The sequence below is a fragment of the Calliopsis andreniformis genome, chromosome 9 (assembly GCF_051401765.1).
Source record: "Calliopsis andreniformis isolate RMS-2024a chromosome 9, iyCalAndr_principal, whole genome shotgun sequence".
NCBI classification, from domain to species: domain Eukaryota; kingdom Metazoa; phylum Arthropoda; class Insecta; order Hymenoptera; family Andrenidae; genus Calliopsis; species Calliopsis andreniformis.
Window position 1 is genome coordinate 5,575,499 of NC_135070.1, and position 13,353 is coordinate 5,588,851.

At 34.2% G+C, this 13,353-nt stretch overlaps 2 protein-coding genes across 2 annotated transcripts; one reads left to right on the forward strand and one right to left on the reverse strand.

Moving 5' to 3' along the window:
* Window positions 1–233: 233 nt before the first annotated feature.
* On the forward strand, window positions 234–6,838 carry LOC143183317 (sodium-dependent nutrient amino acid transporter 1). The gene is made up of 9 exons (XM_076384841.1): window positions 234–327; window positions 1,524–1,961; window positions 2,218–2,470; window positions 3,540–3,914; window positions 4,020–4,206; window positions 4,740–4,916; window positions 5,451–5,550; window positions 5,643–5,914; window positions 6,552–6,838. The coding sequence occupies exons 1-9, from the start codon at window positions 234–236 to the stop codon at window positions 6,711–6,713; spliced, it is 2,058 nt and encodes a 685-aa protein (XP_076240956.1). The 3' UTR covers window positions 6,714–6,838.
* A 146-nt stretch (window positions 6,839–6,984) lies between these two features.
* LOC143183179 (sodium-dependent nutrient amino acid transporter 1) lies at window positions 6,985–10,999 on the reverse strand. The gene is made up of 8 exons (XM_076384649.1): window positions 10,735–10,999; window positions 10,412–10,628; window positions 9,198–9,569; window positions 8,115–8,481; window positions 7,693–7,792; window positions 7,442–7,618; window positions 7,285–7,376; window positions 6,985–7,219 (listed from the first exon to the last, which is right to left on the reverse strand). Exons 1-8 carry the CDS (start codon window positions 10,997–10,999, stop codon window positions 7,073–7,075), a joined length of 1,737 nt encoding a protein of 578 aa, XP_076240764.1. The 3' UTR covers window positions 6,985–7,072.
* Window positions 11,000–13,353: the final 2,354 nt, after the last annotated feature.

Genomic DNA, 13,353 nt, shown 5'->3' on the forward strand with positions numbered 1-13,353 from the left:
GTTTATTTTGACATATGAGAAAATATGAAGTTGTAACATTTTAAAAATTAAATTTTCATTTTCTGAGAAACGATGAAACTTTAAATTCGTCTCATTTGTATTCTAACATTTTGTCATTTCCAATCTCTTTTATAATGTTCTTCATAATATAAGACAATTCTTTTCTTCCCTTTTGGTTGCTGTACCACCAATACTATTAATCATATTCCCTACTGAAGGAGATGTTATCAGAGATGTACAGACCTGCAGTACTACTTAAACGTCATCACAATCATCTTATCGCCCAGATTTCTGAGTATTCAGTTGGTGGACAAAGTATCGGCACAGGTACCATAATATAAAGGCTGATAGCGCGTTATCGATCATCAGTCGGTCTCTCCTGTTCCTTGAAGCTCGTGTTCATTTCTCGTGTCATTTACTTGCTTTCATCTGTAGTGTTAATATTCTGTCTGATACCTCATGCAGATAGAAACGGTGAGTTAAAGAGTGTTCCTCCATTCTGTTGTGCCTTTTTTCTTGAGTTCATAGAAAGAAAATAGTGATTGAAGATGACTTTTTATAGAATTATCCCATTTCTTCCCAATAGTGCTTATTCGTAACATTAAAAAAAATCTTTTTTCTACCAACTTTCTTCGTTAATAAAAGATTCTGCATACATTTTTACAAGCTTAATAGAGAATATATTGAACTGTACATCAAGACTTTTTTCGTTGTATGTATTTCTATTTTTGCTATTTATTTTACCATTTTTTTAAATATTACTCAAATTTGCTTTGGGAAGAAATGAATTAAATTCTCCTTAACTTCAGTTAAAGTTAATAGTATTTGATTCGGAAAAGTCATATAAACAATAGTGCAGTGTTTATACTTGGAATTATATAATTTTACGATAATTTTGTTTCTTTTGCTTTTATTTAAAAATCAAAATGGTTTAGAAATTTGGTAGGGTCAACAGTCATTTTGTTCGATGAACTTTTGTGTAGGTATCTGAAATGAATACTTCCGATTTTTTTATCTTGAACAGTAGTAGAAAGCCAGACGTTTGTACTTTATTTTTATCGTAACTTAATTTGTTGTAACTTCACATTATCCATCAATGTTCAGAATGACATTTTCGTGTTGACTTTATTATTATCATTATTGTATTTTTGTACATTAAAATGAAAATCATATGTTTTTATATTAAAAAGTTGTCTTCATAGTAAAATCTCAAACCTTCTACTCTTTCTATCGTCATTACCTTGTCTGTTTATAATAATATCAAAATTTATGCTCCATAGTGAGTTGATATTAGAAAGTAACGAATGAAAATTTGCGAAAAATCCTACATCCAATTTCAGGACACAAAGGAACTTTGTATAATTTACAACCATACCTCGCAAACGTTACAGGAAGAGATAAGCGGTTGTAGTTGCATTTTTGCTAGCAGAATATTCATGATAGCAAGATTTTACTCACGCGATAAGGATCGCGTTGGATCACATAAAGAGCTTAAAGCTAATTCCACGTTATCTTAAAAGTAGACCGCCATCAGATCCCAGAAAAAGAGGAAGTAATACCACGCTATATGAATATTAGTTTACATTCACAGAATAGAGGAGTAGAAAATGGTCATCATAATCCAGCCTTCGTCGCGGACGAAGAGGACAAACAAATGTCCTTCAAGGAGCACGGAGGGTCGACCTCTAACGACACGACAGCAGTGGACGAAATGGAAACAAAAGGCAACTGGAACAATAGCATAGAGTTCCTTATGTCCTGCATCGCCATGTCCATCGGGTTTGGTAACATTTGGAGGTTCCCCTTCACAGCGTACGAAAATGGCGGTGGAGTCTTCCTCATACCTTACATTATCGTCCTTTTCGTTGTTGGAAAACCGTTTTACTATCTGGAAATGATCATTGGACAATTTTCTTCCTCTTCTTCTATTAAGGTGTGGAGTGTATCCCCTGCATTCGTTGGTAATTTTTCGGGTGCTCTACTATAACTTTTTATTCTCTTAAGAATAAGTTTTCTTCGAAGTGAGGCAAATTTTTTTAATTAAATGTAATTGGAAAATTCTAAATTTTATTTGTGGAAAAAACAAAATAATGTACATGATATTTCTTCAAAGAAATTGACAGATAACTTGAAAAATTTTAGTAATGAAATTTGTTCTTCATCTAGTTATGCAACCTTGTTAAAGATTTCCTCCAATGATGAAAATAATTATTTCAGGTGTTGGCTGGGCACAATTTTGTTCGACTGTTGCTCTGATGACCTACTATAGTTCTTTGATGGCATTGACACTATTCTATCTCATCGCGTCCTTCTCTGCAGAATTACCCTGGGCAAAATGCAGAGATGAATGGGGTGAATACTGCAGAGACTCCAGTGGAAAAGAAAATTACTTCCACACCTTGGAAGGAGTGTCCGAATACAATTTGACAAATGATGCACAGAATAGAAGCTCAGCCGAGCTGTACTTCTTGTAAGTTCGTTTCTTTCATTAAATTATATTAATGGAATATATTAAATCATATTAATTAACTGATTTATCTGACTTGTTGAAAACACTTTCGATTTTATAACTCTACAAGTGTGTCTAACTCATTTACAATTAGTAAAAAGGTTTAAGTCTGTAAAAACTGAAGGAATTGTGTCAGATTGAGAATTATAGAATTTTTTGTCGTTGTCGTCTACACCTTTCACTGTCTCTGCGTCTATATGTATTTTATGAAGGACATGCAGATTGCACAGCATCCAAACGTAAAATCGTGAAAGTAGTAATGAGCAAATTTTCATGAACTTCAATAATAAAGTTAATTTTAGGATTTAACAGAATTTAAGAAACACACTTTCACTTCATAATTCCATTCTTAATTAACACACATTTCTCCGAACTTAATTGTAGGTAGAAGAATTTGCATTAAGCTGTTTTAACTTTCGAAACTATCACTAGACAGAGAGTCGAGCTGCTATATCATTGACCCAAATCACTACTTCAGCCGTTATGTCAAGTGTAAGCTTTGACGTCACTGAATTTCTACATTTACGTAGTATCTATTTTTCAGAATAGGTTTAGCAACAGTTAATATCTAACTTACCAAACATTAGCTATAACTTATGTATACATATGCATATACATGTATAATTGTAACTATACTCATCGTATCGATTAGAAATTCTGTTGAAATGTTCTACATAGTTTGTAAAACTTATATTCAAATACAATTAATTCATCTTAATTCAATCTTCTGCTAACGATGAATTCACATAATTCAAGATATTAACACTAGAACTACCAGAGGGGTCAAAATAACCTGTATGCTTATTTTTCACGTACATTTTATTTTTTGAAACTGTTATATGTTTTTTTTGTTAATACTGAATATAATTAGGAAAATGTACAAACATTATTTCTGTGATTCTTAAACATTTTTAAGAAGCTTTATTTTTGGTATTATGATAAAGATAGACCTACATTAGAGTCGGTAATTCTAGCGTTGAAAAAGAAATAAAAAAGAATCCATATTAATATACACCTTTCCCAAATTCAGGAAAATTGTTCTCCAAGAAAAGGACAGCATCGACGATGGAATTGGACTGCCAAGTTGGAAGTTGACGCTCTGCCTGCTTGGAAGTTGGCTCACTGTTGTCCTCATAACGTTCCAAGGCGTGAAAAGCTCAGGAAAGGCTTCCTATTTCCTCGCTATTTTCCCATACATAATCCTAATTAGCCTCATGGTGAGGGCAGTTACCCTAGACGGCGCAGGAAATGGAATCCTCTACTTCATCACGCCAAAATGGTCGAAACTGTTGGAACCTAATGTTTGGTATGCGGCTGTGACACAGTGCTTCTTCTCCTTGTCTGTGTGTTTTGGCGCCATCATCACTTATTCGTCGTATAACGATTTCAAGCATAATATCTATAGGTAAACAGTAATCATCAGATATATTCATTTTCTTTTATATCGTTGTCACCCACAAGCATTCTTTCACGCTGAATTGTAGATTAATAATGAAATTGTATGCTTTAGAGACGCAATGATCGTGACCAGTTTAGACACAGTGACGAGTCTATTAGCTGGTTGTACGATTTTTGGAATTCTGGGGAATCTGGCACATGAAATGGACGAGGATATTGATAAAGTAGTCAAGTCAGGCGCTGGTCTGGCATTTATTTCGTATCCTGATGCCATAGCGAAATTCAGTTTTCTTCCGCAGGTAAAGTCGCGATTGTTTATCAGCTACCTTTTATCAATCATGCCTGATTGTTTATTTATATTTTTTGAGATTCAGTCGATTAGTTCCCTACAACATGAATGTACTTCTACTCCGTTCTTTTATCTACAGTATTTCAGTCAGCGTAACTTTCTACGTCTCGAGAAAGTTTACGAAAATTACGCAAATTAAGAACTGATATCTTTGTTAGCGATATAATTGTGAGATTAGACCGCTAAGATATGATGTCTGCTAAATTGATTTCGCATTTAGGAGATAGCAAAATGATGTCATCAACCTCGTTGCGCCCAAATAATTCTTTAATTCTAATTACACAAGTTTCAATGCAATGCAATATAGATTAATATAAATAAAAATAACTACTACGTTTAAATTTAAATCTAGAAAAAGAAAAATTAGAAAAAATGAAATGGTAAGGGCTATGTTAGGAAAAGTTTTATAAAAATGTAATTTTTAATTAAATCGAAACAATGAGTTAGTTCGAGGAAATTATCTAAGAAAAATCTTTTTCATAGCTGTTTGCTGTTCTCTTTTTTGTAATGATGTTCGTACTGGGCGCTGGTAGTATCGTGGGGATGGTCTCCGGAGTCATTACCGCCCTGAATGAAAAGCTTCCAAACATAAAAACCTGGAAAATTGTCCTCTCTGTATGCCTAATGGGATTCGCTGTCAGCACAGTCTATGTAACTCCAGTATGTATAACACAAAATTTATTTTTCTTCAATTATCACATATGAACGTGACAAAATATTAGGTCATTGAAAAAGTGTTTACTCATTTTATACGTTTTATAATTTAATACTAGTTAGATTTTTTAACCAGACATAAATCGCTTAATTGATAAGTAGCTAGAAATCGTTATAAAAAGACTAATACATTTTTTAATAAATGTATTCAGTTCGTACAATGTAGATACTAATATAAATACAAATAAGAAATTAAATTTTTTAATTAAAAATTAATTAAGAACCCCAAATGATTTATGAATAGAAATTTGATTTATGGAAATTAATAGAATATTACCGTTTGAAGCTAACAGTAAATCTCGTCCGAAGATATTAATTATACAAACTGCGGTATCAGTTGAATGAGACACTTTAATGAAACAGGAAAACAAATTGATGCTAATTTTTCACGTAATTGCGTAAGCCTTTGAACTTAAACTCGATCAGTATTGTTAACTAAAGATAATTATTTATATTCAATGATTTCTGTTCTGTACGCAGGGTGGTCAATTTCTGTTGACGCTGGTGGATTATTACGGTACCTCTTTTGTCGTGTTCATTTTGGCCTCCTTCGAAATCACTGCTATAACCTGGTTATATGGTTCGTATATGTATCTCCTAATTTATCACAAAATTTAAGCACTCAAAAATGATATTGCAATATTGATACGAAAGAAACTTTTTTTGAAACAGGTATCAAGAATTTTTTGAACGACATCGAGTTCATGCTAGGTAGAAAAACAAGCATTTACTGGACGATCTGCTGGGTTTTCGTGACTCCACTCATTCTGATAGTTATTTTCTTTTACACGGTGGTCACGTTATCGCCACTAACCTACAGCGGAAAATCGTACCCAGGTTCTGCACACGCTGCTGGTGTAGTAATACTCTGCTTCAGCGTTTTTCAAATACCTTTCTGGATGATCGTGGAAATGGTGAAAAACAGACATCTACCTTTTCTTCTGGTACTCTATACAATTCATATTTTCTCTTCTTTTAGGAATACATGTTAAGTTTATTAATTTTAGTCGGTTAGAATTATTGAGTTTTACTACTTTACTATATCTTTGTCTGTTCGAAATTTGTGAACTATAGTATAGATCATTTTGACTCCCTTATATCTTATTTTTTATTTATCAGTTATTGTCTATTATTGAAGCATTTTGTTTAAGAAGAACTAAACGTAGTCAAAGCGACCCGATATAATATTCATTTATAGAATATGCAGAATGAATTTTAAACTATACAGGATGGGTGTTCGACAACAGGTGTCAGAAATTTTAAGAAGTGATTTTACGTCAAATGTGTTTGAGTACATAGTGCACGTAAAATGTGTTTGAGTAGATAGACTTGTTCTACTGTCTCATTCTACTAACATCGTTGCGCCTGACCTGGCTGATGCACGTCGGAAGTAGAATGTATCTCCAAGTCAGACACATTTTAGGTGCATTTTAGATGTATCTTTAACAATTAATAATTCGAAAATGAAACCTCAAACCCAATTTTGTTATTCTTGATTTTCGTTCTATTTCAACTTGTAGAATCACTCCTATTGATCAAGACGCGTACATATCTAATGAGATTGTTATTACTTTTTCATAGAATCTAAAGAAATCGTTCCTGCCGACGTCAGAATGGGGACCAAAAGGAAGCAAAAACAGGCAAAACTGGCTTCGTTTCAAGGAGGAAAAAGCAAGGAAAATAAGTTTCAAAGCACAGTTCAGTTGGAAGATTCACACGTTATTTTGCGTGAAACCAAAATAAAATCGCAATTAACAAAAGACTGATATCGAGCAGAAATCTCCACTTTGTACTCCAAACACTCGAGAGAAAAAGAGTGACAGCTTTAGTCGGAATTGAAGTGTTCTGATGATCGATAATTTCGTAATATAACTAATCGAGCCCAGACCTCGCGCAAAACACTTGACAAGATTATTCTGAAGTGACGGTGCAAGATAACAAAGCGTGTGAATGTTGTAGAAGTTAGAATCGATGATGAAGACTAACTGCGCACAGCGAAATCAACGAGTTAAAATGACGGTTTAACATATTTATTATATCTAGGAATAATGAGGCTAAGTTCAATTTGTTTCAAACGAAACTTTTTAATACTGTAGTTGCTTTCAGTCTCCTCCAATCAAGAATCTGACGATTCTGGATCGTTTTGTACCCAAATTTGCTCTTGATATCTTCTTCGCTATCTTGAAGTCTACCCATTCTTTATATTTCATGGGATCCTTAGGACCCCAATCAGAGCTTGGTTTGAGGACCTTAAAAGTACAAAAGTAGAGATAAATGAAAAAGAATTCTATAAGATAATTTATCAATTGCTTACATCTAAAGGTTTGCCTTTGTTTTGTATTCTGCTAATAATCATCCATAAAGGAAGTTGAATCACTCCCAATACCAAGAGTGTCCATCCAGCAGCTGGAACAAAATGCAGGCTATTATAAAAAACCGAAACAATTATTAAGAGTTGTTGCTAGACCTACCATAAGCAGAAGTTGGATAATATTCATCGTTGTACGTGATGGGTTTCAATTCCGACAAAAAGTAAATTAAAATGGAGAAGAGTGTCAGTGGAGTTAAGAAACACCAACAGAATCTCCAATAGAAGGAAGGTCGAGTTCCAACCATGAATTGCGTATCATCCAAGAAGTTATCGACTCCTATAAAATAGAAGAGCAATTTATGAATATGTTTTCAATGATATAGGAATTTAAAAACTTGTGAACGAATTTACCGTAAACCCAAGAAATCGCAATCACTTCGAAGGAGGCCAAGAACACAACAATGAAAGTTCCACCAAAGTAATCGACCAAATTCAAAATATACTGTCCACCCTGGACACACAATCAGACTTTTATTTATAAAAAGTGATTTTATAATTCAGTTGACAGAATATAACGTAAAAAGGCATTAAACGTTAAGAATAAATTTAATCTACTAAAGAACAACATAAAAGTTCATAATTTCATGATTCTCATTCAAAAATCTAATTTCCGCTTAAATAGTGATCTAGTTTCTACTTCACTAATTTTTACTTACGAAATCATTAATTCGTTCAACATTTAAAACCATTCAAGCAAGTTTCAATTTTTAAATGCCATTTACATACATATAATGTTAGTAGCTTTTGTATTTTGTATTTAAAAAAATACCTACCCTTGTGCAATAAATGATTCCAATCAGAAAGCCAGCAATCGAGACTGCACCACCAACCTTCCAGTCTTGAAATCGGGGAAATCTGTCTTTGATAATGCTGGCGATAACAGCTGTGAAGGCTACCGTGGTACCAATTCCCAGCACAAACAGCATCAGAAAGAAAAGTACAGAGAAAAGTTGAGGTACCACAGTGAATTTGGACAAAGCTTCCGGGTAAGAGATAAAAGCCAGGCCTGTACCAGCACGAACCACTGTACTAATGTCTTCTTTACCCGACTCGTGAGCAAGATTGCCCAAAATGCCAAAAATGGTAGTTCCTGCCATCAGGCTCGTGAGCAAGTCCATGGAGGTTACCAAAGTGCAGTCTCTAAAAATTTATTCTGCCTTTAATTGATTGTGGAAATAAAGTAATAGTAGAATTTTGCGTGTATTTAACGCATTACATATCACCTCATTTATACAGAGTGTTTGGCAACAGATCTCAGAAATTTTAAGGGGTGATTCTACTTGTCAAAATAAGATGAAAATGAAGAATAGTGAAATTGTGTTTCAGACTTTGTTTTCAGGTTATTAGTTGTTGAAAAGTCACCTGAAAGACGCGTGAAATGTGTCTGATTTGTCTTATTCTACTGATTTGCATCCGTCTGTCGCTTCGTCTGGCCTAGTCAGTGCACACTGGCAGTAGAAAAAATTCCCAAGCCAGGCACATTTCATGCTGATTTTACGTGTATCATTAACAATTAATAACATAGAAACAAATCTTCAAACATAATTTCGTCATTCTTTACTTTCGGTTTATTTTCGCATGTAGAATCGCCTTTTCATGTTTTTGGTACATATCTGTTGTCGAACACTCTGTACGTACATAACATGTACATTCAGTTACAACGAATTAGCCGTACTATTTTCGTGTTTATATGAGAATAAGCTATTTTCAAAAATTGTTACATTGTCCTTACGGGGAATTTTTGTGGAATTATCTTGTTACACAATATGTTAATGAAATTGAATCTCCTAAATTAAAAATGAAGCTATGTTACTTTTCTAATATAAGTAGATAAAGTGTAGCAATTTTATAATTACCTCAATACATTGTGATCAAAACAGTTGTAAGAGGAATACATGGTGACAGCGCCGAAGCAGACGCCGAGAGAGAAGAAGGATTGAGTCACAGCCGCGTACCATACCGAAGGATCTAAGATTTTTGCCCAAGTTGGCTTGAATAGAAATATTATACCGTCTACAGCTCCATCCAGAGTTACTGCTCTCACTAAAAGCGTGATCATAATCACGTAAGGGAACAGTGCGAGAAAATAAGCAGCCTTTCCGGTGCTCTTGACACCCTTGCTGATCACTATGAAGACAAACAGCCAGCTGACGAGAAGGCACAGTACTAACTTCCACGATGGAGCTCCAAGGCTTTCTTCAATTCCAGCTTCATTGAGAACTACATTGCTAGAGAGATCACAGAAAAATTTCTATATCTGACTTTGAAAATAAGAACGTTATTGCGTTTAAAGTAAATAAATTATTTAGTAGTTCCATAATAAATCATTGTACGTGAATTTATTAGAAATCTAACATCGTAGGTGGATAAAATCCCAAGTCTCAGAAGAAACATTCTCGCTTACTATATTAAGTGTACAAGGCAGAAAATATTTACCCACTTCTTATTTCAACTGATTTCAATCTGTATTAAATAGTTAGTTAATGGAGAAGAAATAGACAACATATTATCTCAACTAAAAACAAGCATGTATAAAATAGAAACTGAAATTCAATAAGATGTAAATGTGTATACTGAGTGTTTGGCTTCGACTTATACAAAATTTAAGAGATGAGATCATAATAAGAAGAAAACTAAGAATGATGAAGATGTAGTTGAGTCTTCATTTGTTGATTAAATACGCTTAAAAATTGGTGAAATCCACCTGAAGCTAAACATATCGAATGGTACCTTTGTCAAAGGGAAGTTCATGACAGGGGTCAAGCCATTGAAAGCAGTAATTATAAGCACTGTCTAGGTCAGGAACTGTACAAATCTTACGCGGTAGTATGAGAAGAGTAGGGTTATTATAGCCACTACTCTTTAAAGTAATTTTTAAATTACTAAATAAAATAGTAGTCTTCAAATTACCAAATAAAGACTCAAATTCATTTCATTATTCTCTCATTTTATTATGACGTCTAGATTCAACCTTTAAATTTTTTCTAATCTGTAGCCTGTATAAAAGATTGTATCAAACATTCTCTACAAAATGTTGTAACATATCAATAGATAGTGATAAAATACACACCGAAAATACAATTCAGCAGAACTAATTTTACTGACGTTCTCTGTTTTATTGCTATTCGACGTACTGTCAAAGCAGATGTTACCCCATTCTTCCCAGCAGAAGGCCCATGGAAGAACTGGCTGAAAGCTTGCCAACATGTAATACAAAGTCAATGCCATCAGCGAACAATAGTAGGTAACCACCGCGAAGACAGCTATAGCTATGCCATAACCGATTCCTAAAACAGTATTAACAGTGGTGTTAGTAATGCAAACAGTAAGCTCGTGTTACGAGCTCTACAAACTTACAAAAGAATCTAATCAAAATTCACTTAAAAATAGTACCTTTGAAAGCAGGCGACACAGACCATATCTCTACGCAAGATCTGCTGCTGAATTGCCCTAGGATCATCTCCATGTAATAAATAGGCTTGCCAATGATGAAGAGGACGATGATGTAAGGTATGAGGAAGGCACCACCCCCATTTTCGTATGCAGTCGATGGAAACCTCCAAACATTACCTAAGCCAACTGAGAATGCCACGCAGGACATCAAAAATTCAATGTTATTTGACCACTGAGCTCGTTCATTGTTGCCTTCAACCATCATTGCTGTCGTCTGTGAAATTAATAAATATTATTTTTCTAATAACCAATTTCCTTTTTTGTTTTAGTTCAGTTTTAATAAAGACGTGGATCATACAATTCTTTCTTCTGAAACGTTCTTGAATGTAAGAAGATTTTATGGTTTTAAGGGAAAAAGTTTCAAGTGCCCTACTTTCACAAAGAACATCATTATAACTGGTATAATATTTGCACATATCTCTGAAAATTAAAAGGGATTTCACAAGTCTTATCTTTATTAGTGACTTTGTAACTCTCGTATAGTGGAATCATAACTTTTGACTTATTTTTTTCTTTATTAACGGGTAAGAACTCTTTAGTGCACATAAGAATACATTTATGAAACTTACAATTAGATGATATCAATTATTGACCTATGAGATCAAGATGTATTTTTAAAATACATATTTTAGACTAGGCAAGTTTAACTTTTCCTTACATAAGTTATCCTCTAACTTCTGATTATATCTCTCAGTAGCTTAGTAAACTCACCCCATTTTCTACTGACCCTGATCTCCCCATTTTCTACTGATACTGATCCCTTCGTTGTTGGCAAGATTGTTCTACAAACAGAGACGTGCACTTTGACTATCTTTCGTTCGTCATCTAGCAATTTCCACTTTGCTATTACGTGATACGTTTCGTCGATTATCATGACGCTTACATAAAGAAATAACAATGCGACAAATGAAAATTCCTTTGAAATCGATTTGACCGAGGTAGGTGTAATTAATGTAAGAATGCAACAGAAATTTGATCAGATCTGTTGCAAACAGTATCATGAAAGAAACACACTATTACTTATGATTGAAGGCAACGATATTGTGAAAAATTTAATTACTTGTGATTAACTGCACGCGTTAGTATTTAATAAGTTATTCACTTAAGAAACGTATCCTATTTTTGATTCTTCAATGTGAGTTGTACTTCTGCAATTATATTACCAGCTCCATTGTCAACGTCGATGTTTCCTCAATAACAGTTTTCCTAAAAATGTGTACTTGAAATGAATAACAACTAGAGAATCGCGGATTTCGAGTTAAGGTATTTTGAAATAGGTCACCGTTGTTATTAAGATAAACGAAAAAAAAGTTGATACACTTTTACGGCTGCAATTTAGATTAGATCGTTCAAAAGATGTTCGACACGAAAACATAAAAAGTCATTAGCAGTTTCCAATTGTCGCGTTTATAATCCCACAGTATCCTCACGATAAAAACCGCAGAATTTGAACAAGTGTATTCGCGATAAGAATTACCGATTATTAACAAAAATTTCTTCCGCTAAAGCTTATTGTTCAACTGAAGGGTATAGTTATGCATTAAGCATTATTATTCTATCTCAACCACATCTTTGCGTGATTCCTTGCGGTGATTTAATGTAATGCAGATAATTACATATATGATCGGTAATTACATTTTTCCTTGAGTGTACGTTTAAACGATAAAATAGGAAAACAAACACGCATCATCTCTACATTTAGTTCGAATATTGGAATTTTATAATTGCTAGTGGACGAACCATACGAACCTTCTTATGAACCATAATATTCGACTACGCGCACAAGACCGCGCCTCCAATTCCTCTTCAGCGATCTTCGCCGACCAAGTGTCTTCGTAGGACTGATCGACGTCTTTATTCGAGTCAACTGTCCGCCGTGAGAAATCGTGAAAACAAACACCTCTGCCATGTTCCCATTTTCGTAATACTTAACTTCCACGTATCTTGTTCACTTTTTCCCACTCTTCTCCCCCCATTGGAAAATTTTACTTTTGGTGCGCGAAATCGAATTCGTCGCTGCGCTGAGCTGTGACCACGATGGAACTTACACTTTTGTTTGATGGAAAAGGCGCACGCGACGGGACACTTGCGATCACGTGTGATATGAAAATCGTAGCGTAGAATCTGCTCCTGCTCGCGGAATGTTTTGTAAATTGAGCACGTCAAATGATACTCGTCGAGAAATATGAGAAGGATCTGCGTAGTAGATTCGATCTGGTTGATAGTTCCATGAATTTTTATCCTATCACTCTAAGGTATTCGTTTTTCTAATTTTCAAGTACGAGATATTGTAATCTTGATTGAAATTTCTCCTGAATGGATGCGGATTCATTCGTTGTCCTTGTAACGATGCTAATTGTACGCGTTCGAGCATAGAAAATGTGATCTATTTTTCTAAGTTGGGAATAATTATTGCAGCGTGATTAATCATTCGGCTTATCGAGATGACAGTGTAGATTGTATCGTAAATTGAAAATTGTTTAAAAGTTGCTTTGTGAGTCATTTTTCTGTCGTTCTTATTAGTTTCATTTGGTAAAACAGGAAGGAAGGAAGGAGAGA